Here is a 25,786-nt window from a genome sequence, read left to right as displayed (position 1 = left end):
AGAAAAAGTTAAAAAGGAAAAAGAAGAAAGGGACTCAATAATGGAAGAGGGAGGACATATAGGGATAAAATGAACGTGTTCCTTTATTGCCAATTGAGTAACTGCCTGGGCTTCCAGGGGTGTCCAAGGCACCTCTTGCAGCTGGTTCTCAGGGGAGGGCAGAGCTGGGAATCAGGAGAGTGAGGCTCTAATGCTGGATGGGCCCCAACTTGCAGAGTGACCTTGTAGGTATCATTTCACCTTTCTGCCTCCTCCCTATGGTCAAACACAGACATCCTGTTAGCCTAAAAGTGCTCTGGGCTTTACAGAATAAAATAGCTCCGGAAATTTCAGACATCGTCTGCATGGGTGCAAAGTGTTCGGCTTGTTTCCACATTTTCACGGTTGGGGGAGAGGGAACTGGTGGGAGGAGGGTAGAAAAGAAGGTGAGAAGACATTGTGGCCAAGTCTCTTGGCTCCACCTCGTTCCCCTAGGGAACCCAGGGGACGAGGAGCTGGCAAACGGCACGTGCCCACAGCCTCTCCACCAGCCAGGCACCCAAGAACTGAGCAGACATCCTCAGGCTCTGCTGTCCCTTTCAGCAAATCCCATTGCCGCATCCAGGGACGGAAAGCGAGGCACGCCCCTCCCCCACTAGATGGCACTGAAACGCCTCGTTCCAGATTTTCAAACTGCAGGGAGGATGAAAAAAGACAAAAAGAATATGGTGGAGGTGCGCTCTTGGCTCGCAGGCCCCGTTGTGCAAAGCAGGGTACCGGACACTCTTTTTCCCCGGCGCAGCTCTTTCCCCGGCATTGCGGGCCACTGGCTTTGGAGTGCGCCTGCAAGTGAGGGGCGAGCATTAGAGAGAAAAATCCAGGCTTTCAACCTGGGAGGGAGGCTCCCAGCCTTTGCGGCGCTGTCTCACGTGAGCCGGGCGGGGCGGGGGGGGGGGGGTTCTGGGATGAAGTGGGGCTCTCTTGCGGCCCACCCGCTCAAGGTCTGGTGTCCCTCACTGCCTCCCAGAGCCCCCGCTGAGCCAAAATCCAGCTGGCACCCAGATGAGGACAAATCCCGCGCCGAGGTTTCATTTAACCCCACCTCCCCTTCTCAAAGAGCGAGCCCCGGGGCGTTTTCAAAATATCTATTAAGCACCCCCCCTCCACACCCATTAACATTCTCTTCCTCTGGCCTTGAAAGGATCAATCAATTTCCTTTTTTCCTTCCTGCTGGGGAGGGAGGGAGGTGGAGGCAGGTGTGTGTCGGGGTGTGGGGCGCTGGCGTGGGGCTAGACTGGGGTTGGCCGTGGCAACCCCGCCGACGCCCTCGGCCCCAGGGGGAAACGCCTGTAGCTAGCAAGGTAGCGCCTGTGGCTTTCTGGGGGAAAACAAAGATCAAATGTGATCCAGGATACCAGCGACCAAAACTGGGGACGCAGGGAACTTACTCAGCCCCTCCGGATGTCTACTCCGCAATAAGCAGCCTTTAAAGAACTGTGGTCGATTTGAGGGGAATTTTCCACCACTGAAAAGAGATAAATAGGAGATGGAGGCAACATCCCTAAATTTATAATAATGCGTGTAAACATGCTACATACCACATATATGTATATGTGCATAAATATGGATGTGGTTGGGTACATACCTATCTAGACACCATTCACTTGCCTGGTGAAAGACTAAGGCTTAGACATTTCGTGCCTGGGAAATGGTGCAGTTTATCTTTAAGGATGCTAGAAAAATAAGAGATGAGGCTCACGTTGCACGGATGACATCACTAGCTTTTGGCTGCGCGCTCCGTGTTCTCGTCTGTGGGTTTTAGCCAAGGCTGCAGCGCCCGGCGCCCGAGCGAGCGAGCGCGGCAGCGGCTTCCTCCGGCGCTCGCAGCCGGGCGATGCGATTTCCCGAGCACCCCGGGCGCAGCCTGGGCTCTCGCTCCCTAGCACCGGCCCGGCCTGCGAGGCCCCGGAGCCGCCGCGGCTAGAGGAGGAGGCAGGGAAGGGAAGCCCAGCGACCCAGCCTCCCTCCCCCACCCTCGCCCCATTCACCTCGGCGGCCACCGCGCGCCAGGAGCCTGATCGTGGGACGCCGAGACCGGGACTGGATTCTCTGCACGCTGCCGAGTGAGCCGGCGCCTCGGCTCCTGGGTGGGCTGCGAAGAAAATGGTGCAGTCTGAGAGCGGTTGACCCCAGCTGGGCAGAGCATACAGCTCTACAGTGCCGGGCTCGGGTGGCGGGAGAAGGGGGCGGATTGTTTTGAAGGGCCGGGGCCGCTGTTTTCCTCGGTGCCTGCAGCATTTTCTTTGCACCTGGGCAGCACGTTCCCGGGGCTACTTGGGAGCCAGATGAAGTGAGGCAGAGGCGTCGCGGGAGAGGCGGGTCTGGAACCTGTCGGGTGGATACTCAGGAAGAAGAGGGCGCTGGGGAGATCGGCATGACGCCCCGGGGGCTGGCTGCCCGGCTGGTGGTGAGCCCCGATCGCGCGACCTGTCCATGGTGTTGAAGGCACCGCGAGCCGAGCTCCGCGCGCCCCGCCGGGTGCACCCTCCTCTGCGCAGCCTGCCCCTCGTGTCAGCCAGCTGCCGCCCAGTCCTCTCCAACCCCCGGCCAAGGCTCGTCCCGTAACGCCGTCCGAGTGACCGCGCCGTCGGCCCGAGGGGCCTCCTGAATGGCGAGGCCAGACGCAGACGACCCGGGAACCCGCGCGGAAAGGTCGGTTGCGACCGTGCGCCCACGGGGAGCCCGCCTCTGAGCACAGCGCGCTGGCCAGACAGAGCACGGGACGGACCTGCTGGTGACCAGAGGACGGAGATTTTTAAAAGACCCGACCCAGAGAGGAAGAACATTTCGTCGCTTGCAGACCGGAAGGGGGAGAGTCGCTAAGTGGGAGACCCACGAGGGACTCAGGGCAGCCGGCCCTGGCATCTGGAGGTTTCCTTCGCTGGCCGGCCGCACCGCGGGTGCTGGAGTTCATTCGGTCGTCGTGCAGCTCCTCGTGATAGCCCCCACCCCCTCACTCCAAGAAAAAGCCAGGCGAGTGGGTCCCGTCGCTACCCTGCACAAAGAAAGCCCGGCAGCTCCACTGCAGCCGAGGGCACTCGGTGTTTAGTTTCTGGTCCCAGGGCAGCGGCGCCCGAAGCCCGGCTGCGTGCGGACGCGGCCGGTTCGGGGCAGTCGCTTCCTGCGGGGCAGGGAGGGGACGGGAGGCGGTCTTGTCCGCTCGCCGCCGCCCCGAGGCTGCACCTGCCCCGGAGGATGCCCAGGAGCCCGCCCGAGTCTCCCCGAATCAGAACTTTTTAGGCTGCCCGCCCCCATCCCCGCAGTCCCTGGGCCGCGCACCGGCAGGCGGGGGCGAGGGGGCGCCGCCGCGCGAGTCCCCCTCCGGTCCCCCTCCCCCTTGGCTCGGCCGCCCGCCGCTTTGTTCCGGGCGCGCGGAGGGAAGGCGAGGCTGCGGCGGATCATGCCCATGGTGTAGCCGCCAAGCGGAGGCATGGCTGCCGGAAGGTTACTGCTCTATACGGGCCTCTCGCTAGCGCTCTGCGCCCTCGGCATGCTGGCTGTGGCCATCTGCTCAGACCACTGGTACGAGACGGACGCCAGGAAGCACAGGGACAGGTGCAAGGCCTTCAACACCCGCCGGGTCGACCCCGGCTTCATTTACAACAACAACAACAACTTGCCGCTCCGGGCGAGCCGCTCGCGCCTGGACCGCTGGGAGGGCAAACTCCTCCGGGCCCGGAATCGCCGGCAGCTCTTCGCCATGAGCCCGGTTGACGAGTGCAGCCGGCAGTACAACTCCACCAACATGGGCCTCTGGAGGAAGTGCCACCGGCAGGGCTTCGACCCCGAGATCGCAGCCCTCATTCGGAAAGGTAAGCGTGAGGCGCGAGGCGTGGCGCTGCGGACAGCCCGGCGCCTCCTAGGCCCGGCCACCCTCTCCTCCCTTCGCCTGGCCACAGTCTCTCGGGCGTCCTGTTCCCAGGAGGTCAGGTTATGCAGGCCCTGCTGAGCCTCGGAGTGGCCAGAACTTGCCTCCCAGTAGCTGGTAATGGAGGCTTACTTGTCTCTGGCCGGCCTCTGGTCTTGCGTTGGTCTGATGGGATTCCCGTGGAATATCGTGGGCCAGGGTTTTTATCCAGGCTGATGCTTCATCAGTCTCTGAAAAGGGAGGGAATCTCTCGTGTTGTGTTGTTCACAGAGGAAGCCCCAAATTTGAGAATGATGTGTCAGGCAGACAGCCCCCTAGTTTTAATCTTTGTTTTAGATGTTGAACTGATTCGGGGGAAACATCTCCCCGAGAAGGCCTTATTCATGCCACAAACGTTTGCTAAGTGCTAGACTGTACTGAGCACCGTGCAGGCATTGGTCCCATGAACATCAGTAAATCACAGCCCCTGCCCCATTGCAGCTGCAGGCCTGTTGGCCAGAGCATCATACCATGATTCTTGATATCTCTTGTTGGGGAGGTTGTTTGCAAAAGTGACTTGTGTGCATCAAATTTTAACAGGGCCTAATAAACACATAAAAAGTAATTCCTCGGGTAACACCAAACTGGGTACTTCAGAGGAAAAAAATTTACCATGTCCTGAAGATTTATATAAAAAATACCTAAAGTATTCTAAAACAGAAAACAGGCTTCATTTGCTAATGATGAAAATTTCTCAGATACTTTAGTGTGATCACATAATTTTTAAAAGTCTGTTCATCTGATGTAATTTGTAAGTCTTGGATGATTTATACTTTGGGGACCACCCTCTTGTGTTAATCCACTGAAATATTGTTTTGATATATATTAATATTTCTCTGAAGAAGGAAATGCATTCTACGGTAGTTCCATTCTGGAAGATGTGGTACGATTTTCTGAGTCTTTTTTTTTTTTTTGCCCCTGCTGTGTTTTGTTCTCTTCAACTATTAAATGGTGATGCCAAGGTGAAAATGATGTTCTTATCTGCAAAGTCTTTGAGGCCCACATGGAAAACAGTTCTTACTGTCCCTTAATATTATAATGCAGGTTTGCTGCTGTTTTAAAATATTATCTGTGAGAATTGATGTTCTTTGATTTAGAAGAATGTTGAAATTGATCAGAAAAAATAGCTAATTAAAAAAAAGTCAATTGTTTAAGAATGACAAGCAGTGGGTATGGTCTGTTTGGCTAGTCAGATATAGGTGAGGGAAGTCCAGAAGGAGAATCCATTTTCATGTTTGTTTTGTAGCTTCTGTAGAATGACTAGGGATTTTAGCTGATTCAGTTATGAGTGTGTTAATACTACAAACATCACAACTGCTTCATGGTTAGGCTTATATTAGAGCAGGGTGACCCATTTGGAGCTCTACAACTTTGTGAAGATGTGCAGGATATTAGAGAATTCCAGGAGAGAGTAACTTGGTTTGGATTTAGAAGTAGGAAAGCAAGAGAAAACAGAATCATTTCTGAGAAGGGGTGACTGTAACAATATTCAGATTCTCAGATTCGTGAGGTGTTAGGTCATTTTGTTGGTGTCCACTTTCATTCCAATTGAAATGGTAGGAAGTTAGCAGAAACGTGAGGAAGAATTCATGTTAATAATGACTGATAAACAGTGGTAGGACTTGCTGAAGGACATTCTCGCTTCATTTCCTTTCTTAAACGTTTCTTGCAACAAGGTGGGTTGGGTATCCTTCTGTCTGGCATTGGTTCACTCCACTTGGAAAAAGGGGGATGGAATCCATGGCTTCTGGTGGTTCCTTTGAGGGTTTGATTCCATGTTGCTTTGCCTGGCAATCCGGCTAGAGAGGTTGACTTGGTCTGTGCACCAGAGAGATTCGTTACCATAGTGACATGTTCTTCCGGTGAAGCTGGAAACACAGTGACAGGGAAAGGGATGGGGAAGAGTGTATAACATTTTGACTTTGTATCGACTGATTTTTAATTGCAGCAACAGAAAATGGACACGGCACAGCAGGGGGATTGAATACACTGATACCCAGAGTTGGCAGAGCATTGTATTTCACTTGAACTAATGGAGATGCTGTTCCCCATCACCCAAAATACAGCAATCACTGTCAGCTGCAAACACCCGCTTACCAGGGCCGTTTCTGTCCATTTGACATTCTTGTTAGGTATTATTGAGATAGATGGCATGCCAGCCTTACAAATCTTAAGGGACTTAAGGTCACTATCTTCATTTTTAACCTCAAAACATAATCTGTGAAAGCTAGATCTTCTCTTTTCTAAGCAACAAGAGACATGTTTTGGAAATAAGTGCATCTTGTGTTAGTAGAATTCACAAGCAATTCCAATAACATAGAACATAATTTCTAGACTTAATCAGCATTCTTCCTAGATTGGCAGATTTTGGAAGGAAGTCAAAAAGAGAAATTGATATCCCTATATTTAAATTTAAGGCAGGCAACTTAGGGAAAGATACTTATCTCATAGTTTTCATTAGTAGCCTCAAAAGAGATGTTAGTCCTTTGTCTTTTGGGGGAACATCTTAGATTAAAATTTTGGGAGATACGTGTTGGGTGAGGGGAAAGGGAAACCAGAGGAAAAAAACCTGAGTAAAATCTGTCAGTATTATGGGAAAACTAGAGATTTATCTAAATGATCATACAGCCCCGCGTAACTCAATCATTTGTCAAATCAGTGTTCATTACATTTGAAAGTGCCGTTTGTATATTTTAAAATAAAATAAAACCACATAATTAATAAGAAAACAAAAGTCAAATCTATATCTGATTTGAAGATGAAGTTCTTTGGATGCATGTTTTCTCTGACATCCATTTCTTCGACACCCACTGCCATGACTGTACCAACAAATGTGCATCTCTGGTCATTGTATATGTATTTGTTTGATTGAACTGTAAGTTCCTGAAGGGTAGGAAAGAAAAGCATTTGTAAAATACATTGACCGGATGCTTAGTCCTTGGGAAATATACAAATCAGGGTCACAGAATTGTATCCATCAAGAGCTGCTTCTAATTGTAGAACACTTGGGTGGGAATCCAAATAAAGGATTAGTCAGAAAATTGTGATGAAAAAAAAATGAACCAGGGTGGCTCCCAGGGCAGGTTAATATTGCAACAGATGCTACATAATTTAACAAGGAAGATTTTTTTGAGCAAAAAAGTTTTGCTAAGGAATAAGGGAAACAATACTTTTTTTTGGAGAGGTATGTCACTGAATAGACCTATATCACCCACAATCATTATTTTTCACATTAGGTAAGATTTTAATGATTTCCTTCTTGGAGGTAGGATTGGGTTGAGGGTGTACCAAGGATAGATCACCCTTGAATTCCCATATGACTGTGTCTGTAATCAAGTCCTCTTGTCTTCTTGCTTTTCAACCACGTCAGTGTCTCCCTAGTAAGTCACTGCTAGCGCGGGGGACAGATCAATGACAGGATCAGTTTCTGAAATCCAAGAGACTTCCAGACCCTTAAGAGGAGCAGCTACAGGTAGGATTTTGTTCCAGGGAACATTTCTGTTCTTTGATTTGTACTGAAATGTTATATTGATATGGCTTAAAATAAATAGACCTTCAACTGAGACTCTAAGAACTTTTTCATTATTTGGAAATAGGCCTTATAAGAGAATTTGGTCTATATAATCAGGGAGTGGTTGTCCATAGACTGAGGCTTATTTTAACAAAACATTGCATATATTCACAAATGAATAATGTGCACAGCAGACATTTACTGCACATAGATTATGTGACGGGCTCACATCACAAGAGCGCAGCGATGAATAAGACCTGGTTCTTACAAATTCCCCCAGTCTGTTAGTGTCACGGGGGATACATGACAACTACAGGGTGATGAGAGCAGCAGAAACAGATGCGGAGAAGCACAGAGCAGGCTGTGATGGATTGTGTTGGCAGTGGGGTGAGGTGAGGCGGGAGGGGGTCGGGTAAAGTTGCCTGGAGAAGGTGAAACCTGAACATAATTTTCATGAAGTTGGGAGGTGGATGGTGAGGAAAGGGCATTTCAGGCCAAGAGGGCAGCCTCTGCGTAGCCATGGGGGTGTGAAACAGCAGTCTGGCCTCATGAGTGTTGACTGCTGAAGGGAGGGACAGGAGCAGAGCGTCGAGCTGGAGAGCGAGGAAGAGCCAGGTCCAGGAGCCTGGGACTCTGATCCCAGGCAGCTGTACTGCTCAGTAGGGTAGCCACTAGCCATAAGTGGCTGTTGAAATTTTAAATAACCAGTATTCAGTGAAATTAAAAATTCATTTCCTTAGTTGTGTTGGCCACATTACAAATGTTCATGAGCCGCATGTGGCCAGTGGCTATCGTATTAGACGGTGCAGATTAGAGAACATTCCTATCATCACAGAAGGCTCCATTGGACAGTGCTGCACGGAGCCTAGAGCCTCTAGAAAGAACAGGCACGTACTTCGTTTCAGGTGAGGATAATTAAACATGATAACTTGAGCTTAAATTTAAGTATATTGTTCTATGCTTGAAGAAACTTTGCTCCTTGAATGTTTTGGGCAGAAGTTTTGAGTTCATGGTCAGTTACACTAAATCTATAATATATGCATTTTCCATCTTTGACTCACAGAATTCTCACATGCTTCTCTGTTCTCTCCTCACCCTCTCTCAACTCCATTAAAAGAAACTTGCATTGTTGCCTGGGCGGGGAGGATTAATAATAATAATTGCCAAACTTGATGCCAGGTACTCCTCTAAGAGTTTTACATATCGTAGCTAATGTATTAACACTTGAGGTGGGTGTTACTATTTTTTTCCTCGCTATTCTACAGTTGAGGAAACTGAGGCGTATGCATGTCAATGAACTTGCTAAGTCTCATGATGAGGAAGTGAAGCTGCCAAGATTCGAATTCTGGCTCCACGTTTGATGACACCCACCATACTCTCTTGTCACCATAGAGTCTGCTGGGGCAGGGGTGGGATGGAGAAGAGGCCAGTATCTTGATCCTCAAACTGGAAAAGAAATAGGAAGTTAATTTTAGAATCTCACCCAGGGGAGATCTGCTTGAGGACTGACTTCAGCTTAGTGCCGAGGAGGAAGATCATTTTAAAGTGGTTCACACACCTTGCTTCGAGACCCGCTGACAGAAGCTCACACACACTGTTATATGATTTTTGAGTATCTATTTTGTTCACTGTGGTAGATCCTGAGGTTAGAGCCATGAAGGACATACTCATTCATTCTGCAAATATTAATTGAGAGCCTAGGGACTGGGCATCATGGAGAAACTTACATTCCGGGAGGGAGAGACAGATGATAAATACATACATATGAAATAAAAATAAGGGGGGCCTGGCTGGTTCAGTCAGCAGAGCATGCAGCTGTTGATCTTGGGGTCGTGAGTTCGGCCCCACATCGGGCATAGAGCTTACTACAAAAAAACAAAAAAAATAATGGTACTACCTTAAAAATAATGCTACTAAAAATGGTACTACTTTATGCCATAAAGAATAAAAATAATATCTAATGAACTAATCCGTGTAGAACATAATGTGAGGGAGTGAATGCCATGAGGTGTCTTTGCTCTTAGGAAGCATGAAGGGGAAGATGGACAAGTTAGCCCAAAATTAAATGGTTCCATTAGTCTTGGTTTTAAAATATAGGGAGGCTTGACCTGCTTACAGGCAAACACATACAATTACCCATGGTCTTTCTATACAGCGTGTGTCCCCAGGCATGCGCCTTGTGTGTCTGCCCCAAGGTACAAGCGGGTGCACTCAGTCGCACCCTCCTCCTTCATCATGCTGAAATACAGCTAATCAGTGAGAGTTGACAGTTGGGAGCCCTGTGACTCAGTGGACAAGTGCGTGGGTGGGAAGAGAGAGAGAGGGTTGGTGTGATGTGTTTTGAGCACCTGCTGTGGGCCTAGCCCTCTGCTAGGTGCTGGGGGACAGCAAAGAGGCATCACATGGTTCCTGTCCTGAGGGAACGTAAACTCTAGCTCAGTGACAAATTCCTTGTCATCTGTGGTTGGATCAGGCTCTTCCTCAGAAGATCACATCTATTTCCACTGGATCAGTAATCATCTGGTCAGGGAATTTGTGGTGTGGGGGGGAGTGAGTTCTTTTTATGGAGTCAACAAAGTCAGGAGCCATATTTCTGTTCCAGAAGGTTGGTTTATTTATTCTTTTACTGTAGGGTCGGTAAGGATCAGTTACAGGATCGATTCTGTATATTCCACTTTGGGTTGTCAGTTAAAAATAATTTTTTCCCTCTCTGCTGTTAGTAGGTAATCCTAGATCTTCTGGCAGAATCCTGAACACTCTCTGGGCTAGCTTGACCCTTCACGTGCAGGCATATGAACATCCAGGAGTTGGGAGAGTAAAGTCACAAATATGTATTCAGATGCAGATTCTTTTATAACTATGTACTCCAAACAGGACACAGAGAGAGGAGGGAGTGCGTGACCTGGGGGATGAGTGGACAGAAAATTGATTTGAACATCTGGATTGGACATCTGCCATTTCTGAGAAATGCATACATTCTTTCAAAGAACGTCGTTTCATATGTAAAATAGTGAGTTTGGATTATATAAACTTCAAGCCCTTTCACACTCTTAACATTTGATGAGAAAGTTAAATTTAGGTGACAGAGAGCAAATAATAGGTAGAGGGTTGAGAAAAGGTGAGCCGGGAGAGAAGGGAAAGCCAGGGAGGAAGGACCCAGAAAGGGACCATCCCGGGATGCTAGCTAGCATCCCCGAAGAAGGGGCGGGAAACAAAGCAGCTCATTTTCTACCGCCATCCAATCATGTAACAAAACTTCCCCTCTTCTCTCATGGTTTGAAATGCCACTCCAGATTGGAGTTAAAAATGTAAACACTTTGTGGCGCCTGGGTGGTGCGGTCAGTGAAGCCTCTGACTCCTGGTTTTGGCTTGGGTCCTGATCTCAGGGTGGTGAGATGGACGGGCCAGGGGCTGGGGGTGCTCCCCGCTCCTCCCCCAGCCAGGAGTCTGCGGGAGATTTTCTCTCCCTCTGCCCTTCCCCCCATTCCAGCTCTGTCTCTATCTGCCCCCCCTCAAATAAACAAATCTTTTTTTAAAAAAAGTAAACACTTAAGAAACGTGGTGATGGTTACACAACAACGTGAATATCCTTAATGCCACCGAGCCGTGCACTTAAAACTGGCTACGATGATGAATTTTGTGTTATGTATGTTTCACTAGAATTAAAATAAATAAATTAATTAAAGGAAATTACAAAACTTAACAGAGAAAGGAACTGCATTACTGGTCAGTGTGTAGAATACTTCAGAGCCAAAGATCTTCATTCATTCAGCACATTTATTGAGCACACAGGTGCTAGGCACAAGCCCAGGTATTGCTTGGGATACAGATGTTAATAAAATAGACAAGATTCCTGCCCTCATAGGGCTTACATTTAAACAGTTTTGAGTATCATATCTTCTTAAAAATTTTTTTGGCTTTTTTTTTTTTAAAACAAAACTTTTAAAGAGCACCAAGATAGAAGACAAGTGAAAGTAATGAATACATCCCTCGGGTCACTTAAAAATCATTGTAGAATGAGGAACACTTGCCTGTATTTTTTCTAAAAATGGCTTTTGAGCTCCAACTACGTCAGGCACCTAACTTGAGGTGGTTGATCCTGAGTGAAATCCATAGTTCCTGTCCTCAAAGAACAAACAAAAGGAGGAAGTGTCAAGAAGACTAATGAATACAAGCCCCAAGATTAGATCTAGGAGAGATTTATATCCTGGGGGCCTGAGTGGCTCTTGAATTTTGGAGCAATTAGGGGAGGCTTTGCACAAGAGGGGATGGTCTTAGAGTTGTTATTTGTGGACGGATAAGGTGAAATCTTAGCCTCATTTAAAAATTACTAATTAATTTTGTTGAGGTAAATCCTTGTCTAGTCTGCCTTCCAACTTCCCTTGTCCCCCAGGCCCCCTAGCCCTTCTGCCAAGGGGCAGCCACTGCTACCAGATTTTATAAATCATATCAGAGATAATTTATTCAGCAGTATTTAAAAATAACAGCAAGTATAAATAGGAGTCAGGCAACGAACAGGTGATTCAAACAGGAAAAAAAGTGTATTTTTTAAATAAATTTGTATGCATAGAGATGATGTTTAAAGGCCTTGTTCCAGGAGTCACCAGGAATCTTCTACAGGTGATGTTTATTTGGAGTAGAAGCTGCTATTGGCGTTTGACAGATTTGCTGTTTTATGGGAGACTGCAGTATCTGAATTATTTCAATTGATTTTTTTTTTTTCGGCGTCGAAGTATTTTGCCAAGAAAAGGCGATTTACTTTATATTAGGTCATCTTCATAAATTTATATCATTTCCTGCATTTTAAAATGCCCTGCTGTTCTATATTCCGAACCTCACTCTGTTGGACACATTATTTGCTTCAGAGCATCTCCCTTTCAATTCTGGCCTAAATTTCTCTTCATCTTTATAACGGCAATTCTATTTAGGCAAACACAACTCCTATTCCCCAAGGTCCTGGAGTGTTTCATAGACCCGGATGGGTTGGGGTTGTTTTTACCTGAAGAAAGCTCTGAGCTCACATACCTGCTGTATGTCAGCTGACACCACACTGGAGTGCAGCTGGATTCTATCTCAGGAGGCTGAAGACACGCATGACCTTGCAGCCTGGCTGTACTCACGTCCAAGAATGTCTATGGCGCCTCTGCTTGTTACAGCAAAATAAATAAGCAAAACGAAAAAACGTAAGTGTCCATGGGTAGGAAAATGGATAATGAGGCATGGTGTCTATTCATACAATGGAAACTATCGCCCTATATTTAAATTAAATATACTACATCTCTGTATTTCCAAATAGGTAAACATAAAATTTGAGTGAAAAAAGTAGGATACAGAATGAAATGGGGAGTATGTTGCGGTTTATATGAAGTTAAAAGGTAGATCAAATAACATTAGGCATTGTTTATGGAAACATTATTTGCATGGTATTTATAAAAGTATGCACGGGACCAAGAAACCCAAAATGAAGGATGATGTTTGTGTTTCTCAAGACAGAAAACAAATGGAATTGGGAAGTTGCTTTAGAATCATCTCTGCTATTTCATTTCTTAAAAAACAAAATCTGAAGCAAATGGGGCATACACACGCATGCACAATCAAGCTATTTGGAAAGTTTTTATGATCCTGACAAAAAAGTTAAAATTTTATTCAGACTGTGTTTTTCAGTGGATAGGAGGGAGGTTCTTTAAGGACGGTTCTTCGAAAACTTTGTTGTTGAGGCGATCTGTGACTGACATTTGTAAGTAGTAGCCAGCAGCATTTAGAGGAGAATCAGGTGACTCCTCACCAGCAGTTTTCCCTGAAAGTAGCTCATGGGGACGGCTTAGCACAAATAAAATTCTGTTTCATTCACTCCTGATATAGTGTAAGAAAAGGAAATTGAGGCTTTAAAACGATTCCTTTCTGAGATAGAGAGTAATGTACAAGTGACCCAGGTCTTTGTAAATTTCCTACAGCTTGTGAAGAAAAACAAAGAATTTCAAGGGTCAGAAAGGTAAACTAAAATTGATCAGAGGCTGAAATTTGAAGAGATGAGACACAGAGACGGTGTGTGGGATGAACCAGAACACCAACATCTGGGAAGGCATTTGAGCCCCTGGGGAGGAACTCAGTATGAACCAGGCGAGGAAGAGCTAAGAATTAATAAGAAAGGACCAGAACTGCACTTTCTTTTTCCAGAAGTTTTCTTATCCCTTTTCAGACTGAGTAGAGAATGTTGGTTGGTACAACTTGAAGTAGTTTTATTATTGATGAATATGGTTTGGATTCTTCATTCTTAAAATTATGAGGGTGACTTTAGCCAAGGGCCCCTCTGTTACTATGTTTCCACTCTGTTTGGACAAACTACAGCTGTAGCAGCAAAGGCCCGTCGGAACTATAGCAGGGGTTCCACTTTCAGCCGATAATGCTTTAAAACACCAAAGCTGGGTCTGAAGTTACTAGGGCACCCTGAGTGTCCCACGGGATTTCGGGGGTGTTGATGTAGAGTCGGCGCCCTGCTTATGTTTCAGTAACCGTTGGGCTGACGAGGTGCCCACGCGCGGCTTTGGGCAGGTCTGCTTCCGAAGGTCCCAGGTGATGGTGAGCCGCGGTGTTCCTCGTGCTCAGCGGGAGGTGGGCACAGCTGGCGCTGCCTGTCCTGCCTTAGGGGAGCGACCTCCCACTCTGGGAAAAGCTGGCCTCTGCATCTCCAACCTCTCCCCGGCTCTCCCTTCTCCCTCAGTGTGTTAGCACAAAGGAAACGGAAGGTAATCTTGCTCATGTGTGGCCTGGCTTGCTTCCCTTCCTCACCTCTTCTTCGGTGCTCTTCTAGGTCCCTGACTCTAGGTCTCCTCCCCCTTCCCCGGGGCTGGGACTGCTCCTTCTTTTTCAACACTGGGCCTCCTCTGGCTGTGGGGGCAGTATTCGCTCCTGGACATGCTTCTACTTTTTCTTTTTTTTTTAAGTTTATTTATTTATTTAGTAATCTCTACACCCAACGTGGGGCTTGAACTCACCACCCAGAGATCAAGAGTCGCATGCTCTTCCGACCTAGCGAGCTAGACTCCCCCTCGACCTCTGCTCTTCCGTCTCTGTGGCTGGCTCTTCTTTCTCAGCCTGCGTGGGGTTCTCCAGTGTTCCATTCTCCTTGAGCGTCCTCTTTCATGCTTGTGGCCCTGTTCACCCCCAAAGCTCATGACTTGCTGCCCCGGGAATCTCTCACTCAGGCCTAAGATCCAAACGGCTCGCCTGCAGATATCTCACTTGGATATTCCACGGGGCCACAAGAACCTGCTTTCTCGTCCCGTGCCCTGGAATCCTTTCTTCTTCCTTTTCCTCCATCCCTGCCTCTCTCGTTGCCCCCATCCTGTTCCAGCATTGACGCTGCGGGCTGGTCCCCAGGACCTGTGCTTGTGTGGTGCCCTCTGGTTTCCTGTTCTGTAGCTCATCTGTCCTCACTGCTTTCTATTCGGAGTGATTTTTCTTAAACAGAAATCGAATCCTGTTACCACTTCGCTCAACATCCTTCAGTGGCTCCCCACAGCCTATCAGTCAGGATCAGATCTGTAATCTTCACCTTGGCACGTGGGCCTCCCAGGTCTGGCAACATGCCCCCCGCCCCAGCTGTGCATCTCCTACTTTTGCATGCTTTGCTCAATACCAGCACGCTCTCCTCCAGCCCTGATGCAGGACTCCTGGGCCCCCAGACAGGTTAAGCTATTTTATGCCTCAGGAACTTTGGCTTATGAAGCTTCTTCCTTTGCCTGGAAGTCCCTGTTCCTCCCTGCTCGCCCCTACCCCCAAGTCTGCCTGGTTAACACATGCTTACCCTTCAGCGATCCTTAAGGCCCCCTCCTCCTCATCCTGCTTGTTGTTCTACCCTCCTCCTGGGCCTCTGTCACACAGCAAACACTTGCTTCCTAGCACCAGTGACATTTTATTTCCCCATATGTTTCCCTCCTTTTTGAGACTATTTTTGCACTATTTCGTATTCATCTTTTTATCCGCAGCATTTTGCATAATGCATGGGCCATAATAGGTATTTAATACATACTTGTTGAATGAATGAAGGTTTATCTCAGTTAATGCAGTCGATCTGGAAATCTTATTTAACAAAGAGCCATAATTTCATTGGACCAGGGAGACTCACTATTAAAAGGAAGCCTGCTGTGAATTGTTCTGTAATGCGTATGATAAACTTCAATTTATTTCCTTTGTGAGGGTTCGTATTTTCTTAAAGCACCCGTATTTCTGACTCACAAGAGGAGAATTTCCGTGTTTCCTGGATTTGACCTCTTCATTGTGATCCTGCACTTTTTCTCCTCTTCGTGCCTTTCCTAGGTTGGTGCTCCTTCCCAAAACATGGTAGACGAGGAGAAGCTACCTCCATTCTTGTTCCTATCATGGATGGAAGGATTTCCAAATTTACCTCTGGGTCTGGCATTTGTGGCCATTCCCTCAGGATATTTTTCCAGGTTTTTCAGTGTCTGTCATTAGGACTGTCTTCAGGCCGGCCTCCCTCTCAACCACCTTTTGAGGGCAGCTTCCTTGAATCTCCTTTGATAGTGATTTTGGTCGGATAATGACCTGGAAATAGAGGCTGTGCCTCTGTAACTGCCTCCCCTCCGGTTCCTACCTCAGTTCACTTCTCATGACTTTCAATGGGAGAGGGTCCGCGGTGCTGGGAAAACATGGTAAGTATCTGTCTCCAGCCTGGCACGCCTGGCACCATTGTGGTTGGTGAGCAACGTTGCTCATGGAAAACCATCCATGTCCTACAGGGGGGTTTGGGGGCAGAAAGACGAGGGGGCCAACCGACCCATCTTTGCTGATGAAGACCACCGAGTCCTAGGTCAACAATGGACGAGACAGCTGTTCACTTCTCAGAGGTTTCTTTTCCAAAATGACCATGACTGCTGTTCTGGCCGGGTCATCTCACAGTGAAGGTGTGCAGGACTTCTCCCTCAGCCATACAGTCTGCTCAGGGCAGAGCCCATTGCCGAGTCATTCAGATCAGTAGAGTAATTAATTCTCTTGCTTTCAGCAGATAAATATAGATACAGCCGCATTGCTTGGCTCTCTCAACTAGGTTAAATAAATGATTCATGTCAAGGAAACATTTCCTATGACCACTCTAATTCCTGGATTTATATTAGTTAAATCTGTACTGGGTTTAAGCTAGAAAACTGATTTCCAACACCTTCTGCCCAAGTTGTACAAAGTGCTCAGATAAAAAATTTAGATTGTACTTTCAGCAGTAACCATTGGGTAGGAATTCCAACAAGACTGGCATTTTGAAGAGCTGGATTAAGTGTAAAAAATAATGATAAAAAGTATTGATGAGCTATATACCATCTCGAGTGTCATAAAAGGGTGGGTAACCCTTACTCTAGAAAACTGTCTTTTGCCGTCTATGTTTATTTTAAAACCTGTAGGAACTCAGAGGTTTATTTCAAACTGGAAGGTGGCGTTTCATCTCTTTGGGTCAGCAGAGTCGTTAACATTTCAGAGGAGGACGTTTATGTTCCTATGCCAGCAGCATGCCCGTATCAGCTTTTATGACCCATATCCGTAGTGGCGTGGTGGCTGGCTGGGCGCTTGTAGATCAGTAAGCTGCTAAAAAGGGAGCTGTATCAGAGACCATAACGGCTTCTTCACAGAAAATAGATCGTCTCCAGGCAGTGAAGTGCATTTAGGAACAACAATGATATCCCTGTATTGAGATCTTTATTATTTAGAAGAATGAAATGGGCTCTCTCAGGGTGATGAGTCCTGTAGTAAAGACTTTGGCATACCATACTTACAGTCCAGGAGGCTTGTGTCCACTGTTGTAGCTGCATTGAAAACACACTCAGTTGTTTTAATGGAAGAATTCCCGGATGGAGAAATACAGGATCAATTCCCTTGGCCTCACATACTATGGATTGCGGTGGTTCTTGATTGTCTTATTAATTAAAAGAAAATCTTCTTGTAATCTGATCACCGATTTTTAAGACACTTGGGTGGGCTTGGGTACAGCATCAGTGAGGAGTTCGGAAAGGTAGAGGCCCTAAACACAACATGATGTGGGGCGGGCTTGGAGGGGGTAGAAAGGTACACAAGGCAGCACAAAGCTCCTTAGCGAAGGTTCTTGACTTGCAGACACATAGAGCTGAGTGTACTTATGTCCTGGTGATGTCCTGAGGATATGGTATCCGAGAGGAGGGTGACGTTTTCCAGTGGGGTAACAATTTTTCACTCTGCTTCTCCTTCCTGATGCAGGAGTAAATAATACGAATTACATATTCATTTATTCAAGAAATATTTGGTGATACTTAACATGTCATTATTTGTCCTGGGGATTAGGGCACAGTAGTGCACCAAATATACAAACTTCCCTGCCCACGTGGAGTTTATATTCTGGTGAGATAATTAAAAAGTAAATAAGTAAAATATGTAATATGTTAGACAGTGATTAGTGCTAAGGAGAAAAAAGAAAGCATGGAAACGGATAGGAAATGTGAGGAGGCGGGGTTGAAATTGTAGATGGCATGGCCAGGGAGGCCCTCACTGAGAAGGTGGCTTCTGAGTAAAGAGGGGATGGGGGAACTTGTTTGGGGATATTTGGAGGACAAAGACTTCAGTCAGAGGAGCACAAGGGCAATGGCCCTGATGTTGGAGACACAGTGAGGATTACAGAATGGCTGGCAGTGGGAGCAAAGAGGGAGCTTGTAGTAGGATAGGTCAGAGCAGTAAAGAGCCACCCCACATGGGGTTTGAAGGTCATAGGAAGGAGTGAGATGGGAAACCATTGTAGGTTCTGAGAAGAGGAGTGGCATGATCAGACTTACGGTTTCAAGGTTCACTTGCGTTGCTGAGCTAATAATAAATTATAGTGGGGCTTGTATAGAAACGGGGAGCAGCCAACAGAGATGGTGGCTGGAGATGGGAGAAGACACTGGATATGTTTTGAATGGCAAACTACTAGGATGGGCTGATGGATTAGATACAGGGTGGAGGAAAAAAAGAGAAGTCAAAGATGGCACCAAGTGTTTTCACCTGAGGAGCTGGTGGAGTGTGTTGCCACTAGTGTCCACAGTGGCCAAACTATGGGAAGAGCCCAGATGTCCATCGACAGATGAGTGGATTAAAAAGCTGTGGTATATATCAATACGATGGAATATTACTCAGCCATCAAAAGAAATGAAATCTTGCCATTTGCAGTGATATGGATGGAACTAGAGGGTATTATGCTAATCGAAATAAGTCAGAGAAATATAAATACCATATGATTTCACTTCTGTGTGGAATTTAAGAAACAAACAGATGAACATAGGGGAAGGGAAGGAAAAATAAAATAAAATAAGATGAAAACAGAGAGGGAGACAAACCATAAGAGACTCTTAGCTCTAGGAAACAAACTGAGGGTTGCTGGAGGATAGGTGGCTGAGGGGATGGGGTAACAGGGTGACGGGCATTAAGGAGGGCACTTGAAGTAATGAACACTGAGTATTGTATGCAACTGATGAATCATTAAAATCTACCTCTGAAACTAATAATACAGTATATGTTAATAAAAAAATATGATGGATAGGACTGTAGGAGGATCTTGATTTGGGGATCCACTATATTGGGTATGATAACCTTCGAGATAGCTTTCAAATGGTCAAGTGGAGATATCAACAGTTAGTTGGAAATACCGGCCTGGGTTCAGGGAAGAAGTCTCACTTGGGATGAGTCTTCAGTGTCTAGTATTTAAAGTCGTGAGAGCGAATGAGATCACCTAGAAAGTGACTGCAAGTACAGAAGAGAGAGGTCCAAAGATTAAGTCCTGGGGCACACTGACTTTACAGAGCTCAGGGAGGTGAGGGGGCTCAGCAACAGGTACTGAGAAGAAAGAGCTAGGGTAGTGAGAGAAAAAGTAGGAAAGTGTGGTGCCCTGGAAGCCAAGGAAAGCCCGTGTGTTAAGGGAGAGGAGGTGAGCAGTTGTGTGCAAGGCTGCCAGTGGTCAATAGGATGAGGCAGAGACTGAACTTTGAACTCACAACGTGGAGATTTTTGACTTCAGTGGTGGCTTCAAGAGTGAATGGGATGAGGGGAGGAATAGGAAACAATGAGTTCTGATAACTCTTTAAAGGATTTTTGGTGTAAAAGTAAGGAGAGAGATATGGTAGTTGGACTGAGAAGGTTCCATTAAGAGAGACTTAAAACTGTCTTTTTAAAGATTTATTTATTTTAGAGAGAGTGTGTGTGCTTGAGTGGGAGAGGCAAAGGGTGAGGGAGAGAATCTCAAGCAGACTCCCTGCTGAGCATGGAGCTGACCCAGGCTCAATCTCATGGCCCTGAGATCATGACCTGAGATCATGACCTGGGCCAAAACCAAGAGTTGGTCGCTCAACCGACTGAGCTACCCAGGTGCCCCTCTTTTTTTAAAATTAGAGAAGTAATAGTATGATTGTAGGCTGATGGGATGACCTGTTAGGGACAAAAGTGATGGTACAGGAAAAAAAAGAGGGAAGAATTGCTGGAGTTAATGCTGGAAAAGGTTGAGGCAGAAAGGAAGGTAGAGAAAAGGGTAGAAAGAAAGGGGTGTGGCCCAGGGAGAAACACATGTTTTAGATGAACCAGGGCACAAAAATCCAAGACTATTTTTTTTTCTTTTGTTTTGGGTGGTGGGCATTATTTAGTTTTTTTATGTAAGGAAAAAATAGCATAACAGGGTTTTTAAAGGTCACCTTCCTAAGTCTATCCCCAAATCTGGATACCAGGCAAGAAAACATTTTAATTTTTTTTAAAAAAATTTTTATTTAGTTGTTTATTTTTTGCATTTCTTTTTTTTTTTTTTTTTAAGTTTTTGCTTAAATTCCGGTTAGTTAACATATAGTATAGTACTAGTTTCAGGTGCAGGACTATTTTTCTTTTCTTTTTTTAAATTTTTCTCTTTATTTTTAAGTAATCTCTACACCCAATGTAGTGCTTGAACTTGCAACCCCGAGATCAAGAGTAGCATGCTCTACTGACTGAGCCAGGTGTCCCAGGATTATTTTTCTTGATGCAAGTTATCAATCATCTTGCTCCCTCTACTAGCTTGTGGAATAATTTGAGCTAAGACCTTTCAGCTTCTTGAAGGAGAGTTTCTATAGCAGGTCAGCATCTTATTGTCAATGAGCATTTAATGGGAGTTTGTCAGAAGAAAGCAGGATTGGAGAGTGAAGTCCATTCTGATTATGCATGTTGCCTTTGCTTTCTGCTTTATATAAGAGGAACTGGTCAGAGTCGCCTAACTGTTCGGCACCAGATGGCGGGTGATTGGTTGGACATTCTGAGACATTTTGCCCTCAGGTGTTAGAGGGAATGTGATGCGTTGTCTCTTGAAGTATGGTGCTCTGAAAAGTTTTAAAAGATTTTATTTTTTAAAGACAGGAAAGCTCATCCTTAAACCTCTCTTAGTAGGTGCTGTAGGACCCTTTAGCCAATGGGTTCTGCAGTTTTTCATTTAATAGCATCACTTTAATGAGAATCTTAGGGTGCTTTGGCTCTGATGACATTCAGGTCATTTTTGAAATAAAGCTGTCTTATTTTCAGGCTGAATAGCCACATTCGTGCCTTGTCATCCTAAAAATGCTGCACTGTGTCTGCATTTCAAAGCCACTGATTAAATGACTGAAAACCTATGGTGGTGCGGAATTAGTCATCTTTGTCCATTATATTGTAAGTTTCTCTGGAAAACAAAGTCCACGAATTTCTGGTAGCCTCTCAGCAACAACTATTGTGTATGATTGGTGTAGGAATTAAAGTCACAAAATCTTCCTTTCCCGGTGAAGAAAAGAGCCTGGATGTTGTGCAAAAATTATGAGCCATGTTGATAGGCAGTCACTTGTCTGCATGGTTTTTGAGAAGGTGTGGAGGTCATTAGGATTTTTTATTTCTTCCTTGGAGATTATAAGGACTCAAAATTCTAAGAAAAATTGTAAGTTCTAGAAACAAAGAATAACGGGTGCAAGTTAGTGGAGCAGGTGGTATATAATTTCACCTTTGCCTCCTACTCCGAAATAGAGGGAAACTCGGTCCCAGTTTGGAAACCATGTGAGAAATGGCGTTCATTGCTACCCATAATTGTACCTAGCTTTTGACTTTTTTCCTTACCCTTCTGGTTTGTGATTCCATCTGTAAGCACGTAGGTTCTGAATTTCCATAAAATGTCTTTCAACGTTCATGTCATGACCAATTTTATTTTTTCAAGTGCTTGGAAATTTTTTAGCTTGTGATTTTTCCCCGTTGGGTTATTGGCACTTTTCCCCACAACTGTTGCAGTAATAGGCTTATTCCGTATGTTGCCGTCCTGCCTAATCTTCTCTCACCTACTTGCTCTCTCTTTCAGTAGCTGCTTATTCTCTCAATCACATCTTTTCATCAATACTTTTCTCCCCCCACCAATCAAACCCTGAGCCACCTCGCCAATATGTGGGGCATACAGAGTAGGTATGATTATTCCCATTTTACACACGAGGTGCCTGAGACTCAAAAAGTTTATCATCTGTTGCCTGACTAATGAATAGTGAAACTAATCTGGGACCATTGCCTTTTTCCATGTTCGTTCCACCCCCCACAGTTCTGGGTGCTGCCTCATAGTGCTGGGTTGTATTAGAGATGCTCCTGTGTATTTTCCTGTGTTGTCCTCCTACCTCTCCTTTATCATCGCATCTGGAGGAGTGACCAGAGGGGTGAAGGGAAGTACAAGTGCTAATGGTGGCTCCAGACAACCAAGCCATATCTCTCCAATGGCATTGGCAGCCTCTGATGGGCAGAAACTCAGAACTGCATCCCATACACCATGATTAACCTCTTGCCCAGATTCTTGTTTTGAGTGCTTGTAATTGGTTTTCCCCCAGACTTGAGGGGGAAATAGTTTGATAGAATAGTATTCCACTTTAAATATTTTGTTATACTATGCTTTAAATTTACTTTAGGTCAAATGATTGCCCATCGAACAAAGAGTGGCTATCTGTTTACCAGACTTCTCTCTCTTTCCTTGTGGGTACCCAACCAGACTATTTCCTCCACACCCTCTGCAGTTAGGTGTGGCCATATGACTGAGTTGTGACCAGTGATATGTGGTTATAGGTAATATATTCCACTTCCAGGTCTGTCCCATAAAATCCTCCTATGTGATCCCCTACTTTCTCTCTTCTTTCTTCTATTTGGATGCCTGCAATCCAACAGTGACATTGGGAAAGCCAAGAATTGAAGATGACAAAACTTTGGGAAGTCTGAGTCTCTGAATGACAGGAAATGGTTGTCTCCCCTATCTTGCTGGTTGATTGGACTTTAGTGAGCAAGAAATAAACTTCTTAGGTAAGCCCCTGGGATTTTAGAGTTTATCTGGTAAAGTAGCTAGTATTTCATTATTTACTCACGTATATAATAATATAATGCATCTCTTCTCAACTCTAATATGAAAACCTATATTACAACTACTATTAAGACAACATGTAAACTGTTTGCACCTAGATTAGCACAATAAACGATAGATCCTTCTACTGATACTAGCATTGTCATAGAGTTTCATTTTTATATTTATCTGTATGCATTTATAACAAGATTTGAAGAAATAAAAGATTAGTTCAGTACTTTTCCTCCAAATTTTTAGGTATTGTCAAAGATTGCTTAACTTAATTGTGCTTATTATTTCAAAGTTGAAGAGAACCCACTCAGCCTTGAGCCTTTTGGCCAATAGAACTCCGTGGGAGTCTGTCCATGGTCCTGAAAAATTTAGTATTTTCATCGTGTTAAATTTGCAGCCTTCTCCTTCAAATCTCATTATCCTTAGTGTATACAGTATTTCTCCTTACAGAACTTACCCACTAGACATTTAGTATTCTCCTAAAACAACCAGACCTTCCTTTTATCTCAACTTGCCAAAATTTTCTTTTCATGATGTTTTTTTAAAGTAGGCTCCACACCCAGTGTGGAGCCCAATGTAGGGCTTCAACTCCCAACCCTGAGATCAAGACCTGGGCTGAAGAGTCAGACACTTAACCAACTGAGCCATGCAGGCGCCCCTCTTTTCGTGATTTTCTATTCTGATTCATGACATTAGCAAAAGAGCTCCCTGCTGCAAGTTCCCTTCCCCCAAATAGGAATCCCTGTGACTTTTTCCCAGTCAAGAGGCATCTCTCCAATTTATTACCTCTTCTATTCACTCACTTGAAGTTATGACACTTGAGACTTTTGATATTGAAAAATTTCCCCAATGCTAATGGGAGAATGTTCTTCTAACCCTAATCACTTATACCAGATTAAATACAGAACTGCTACCTGAAAGGGCCTAGAGTTTGAAATCCAGGGCTTATCAGGTTTATCATAATACAGTTTTAAAAATACTTTTGATATCAGCCCAACTTTAAAACATGTATGTGTAAAGTGGTTTGTCTAGGCTCCTGTTTTAAATATCTTCATTAGAGTGTAAGTAGTTAACAGTATAGAGTTATACTGCTTCCAAATTGTAGCTTCACTGTTTATTGTATGACTCTGAGCAAGATACTTAACTTCTCTAGACCTTAATTTCCTTATCTGTAAAATGGAGATTTTATTTTTAATCTACCTCATAGAGTTATTGTAAGGGTTGAATGAATTCATACAAGTAAGACCTGAGAATAGTTCCTGGCACATGGTAAGTGTTAGCTGTTATTATATTTAAAACTTGCAAGAAAATAGAATGGATTAGACAGGATCATTTATATGTAGTCTCTATATTAGATAATTTCCAAAGTGATCTCTGTTGCCAGAAATGCCTTATGGCATAGAATTTCTAAAATATTTCATATCTGAAAGTCTCCAGCTTGTAATTTCTTGTGGTCTTTGTCTTCACCTTTCAAATGAAGTTTGTTCTTTTAATAATCTCTCTTTGGCCCCCATATTCGTTATCTTGATTTACAAAAACCAAAACCAAACCAAACAAAAATCTGGTTAAAAAAAAAAAAAGCTTAAGCAAAACTCTTCAACTTTGCTAAAGTCACCTTGACCACATAGCACCATCAACAGCGGAACCGATCTAGGGGCAGCTGTGAAGTTTGTCTTTGGGGACTCCTGTGTCCCTTTTTGGAATCTTTTCCTTTCTTGATAGAATCCCATTTATGTCAATTAAAACATTTCTCCGTCTTCCTCCCTATCCTAACTCTTCATCTCAAAAAAGAGTCTGAGCAGATCCTTCACTATCAGTTGTAAATGACCAATAAAGCTCAATGGCTGGCCCTTCCCAGAGGAACTTGCTACAGATATGGAGACCCAGCTTTAGGCTAAAGGAATACATTTCTAATGTGAAATTTTAGCTATTAGGCGGGATGAGTATTTTGTGGTCACCATTCTTTTCTAACATTATTATAAGTAGCTACCGTTTTTCACTTTCTTAAAGGTCTGGTTCTGATTGGGGGTTCACACATTAGTTCATTCTGAATTGAATTGTCAGTTTGCTGAATGGACTTGAATGTGCCTAGCAATTTACTTTTAATGAACCATAAGCTGAGGTCTTCAAATAGGGATGCAGGTCAGACTCAGTTATGTTGTAATCTCTTGATTGGGCACAGAAGCTTGACTTGCACTGTTGTATATTCATAGCAAAGCACAATTTCGTATGTATTAACTGTATTAATGTGTTATTGTCATTAATCACAGCCATTGGTGACATTTAATTGAATGAACACTCTGCTAGGTTGAGTCAAAGCATTGGTTCCTACTTCCAGCTCTGCCATTTACCTGGGGTGGCTGCCCCCCTTTGTTTTATAGCTTTTGTCTGTAAAATGAAAATGGTCTCTCTTAACTCAGGCTATGATTATAATTACCTGTGCAGCTTAAAAGTATGCAGATTCCCAGTCCCTAACTCTATAACTTCTAATTCAGTACGTTTGGGTATGCCAGATGTTCTATAATTAAAGGCTGACTTGGGAGTTACTGGATGGGTCCATTTTTAAGGTCTTTGGATATTTCGAGCAGTCATTTTCTCTCTGAGAGTTCTCACTCTGTACTCTGTATAAGTGCAAACACTTATACACATTCCTTCTTCTTGTAGAAGTGTGAGAGATGCTAGCTAGCATTTTCTACAGCCAGCTTGGAGCAGACAGCGGGCTGAATTTTGTGGGGGGTGTGGGAAAACTGATCAGCCTCCTAGATATTCCTGATAGAATCTGGCTTCTAATCATCATGTGTTTGTGTTATTTTAGTTGACATAAATTTACAGAAGTTCCAAAACACCTGTATTCTAACATAAATACATAAAAGCATGCTCAACCAAATAGAAATTATTTTTAGACTATGCACTCTGAAGTTCTGTAGATTTAAGTGAGGGTTGACTGTGTTTGCATGCATGCATATGT

The 25,786-nt window shown here is 44.9% G+C and overlaps 1 protein-coding gene across 1 annotated transcript in view; it reads left to right on the top strand.

The window, feature by feature from the left end:
* Positions 1-1,804: 1,804 nt before the first annotated feature.
* Positions 1,805-25,786, top strand: part of TMEM178B (transmembrane protein 178B) — a 335,799-nt gene continuing 311,817 nt past the window's right edge. The window contains exon 1 of the mRNA XM_045792495.2: positions 1,805-3,851. Within this exon, the coding sequence (XP_045648451.1) occupies positions 3,470-3,851 (382 nt within the window). The 5' untranslated portion in view covers positions 1,805-3,469. The remainder of the gene's footprint in view (positions 3,852-25,786) is intronic.

The sequence above is a fragment of the Ursus americanus genome, chromosome 3 (assembly GCF_024610735.1).
Source record: "Ursus americanus isolate L20-20 chromosome 3, mUrsAme1.1.p, whole genome shotgun sequence".
NCBI lineage: Eukaryota > Metazoa > Chordata > Mammalia > Carnivora > Ursidae > Ursus > Ursus americanus.
Note: the sequence above shows the minus strand (reverse complement) of the source record. Positions and strands in the feature narration are given on the sequence as shown.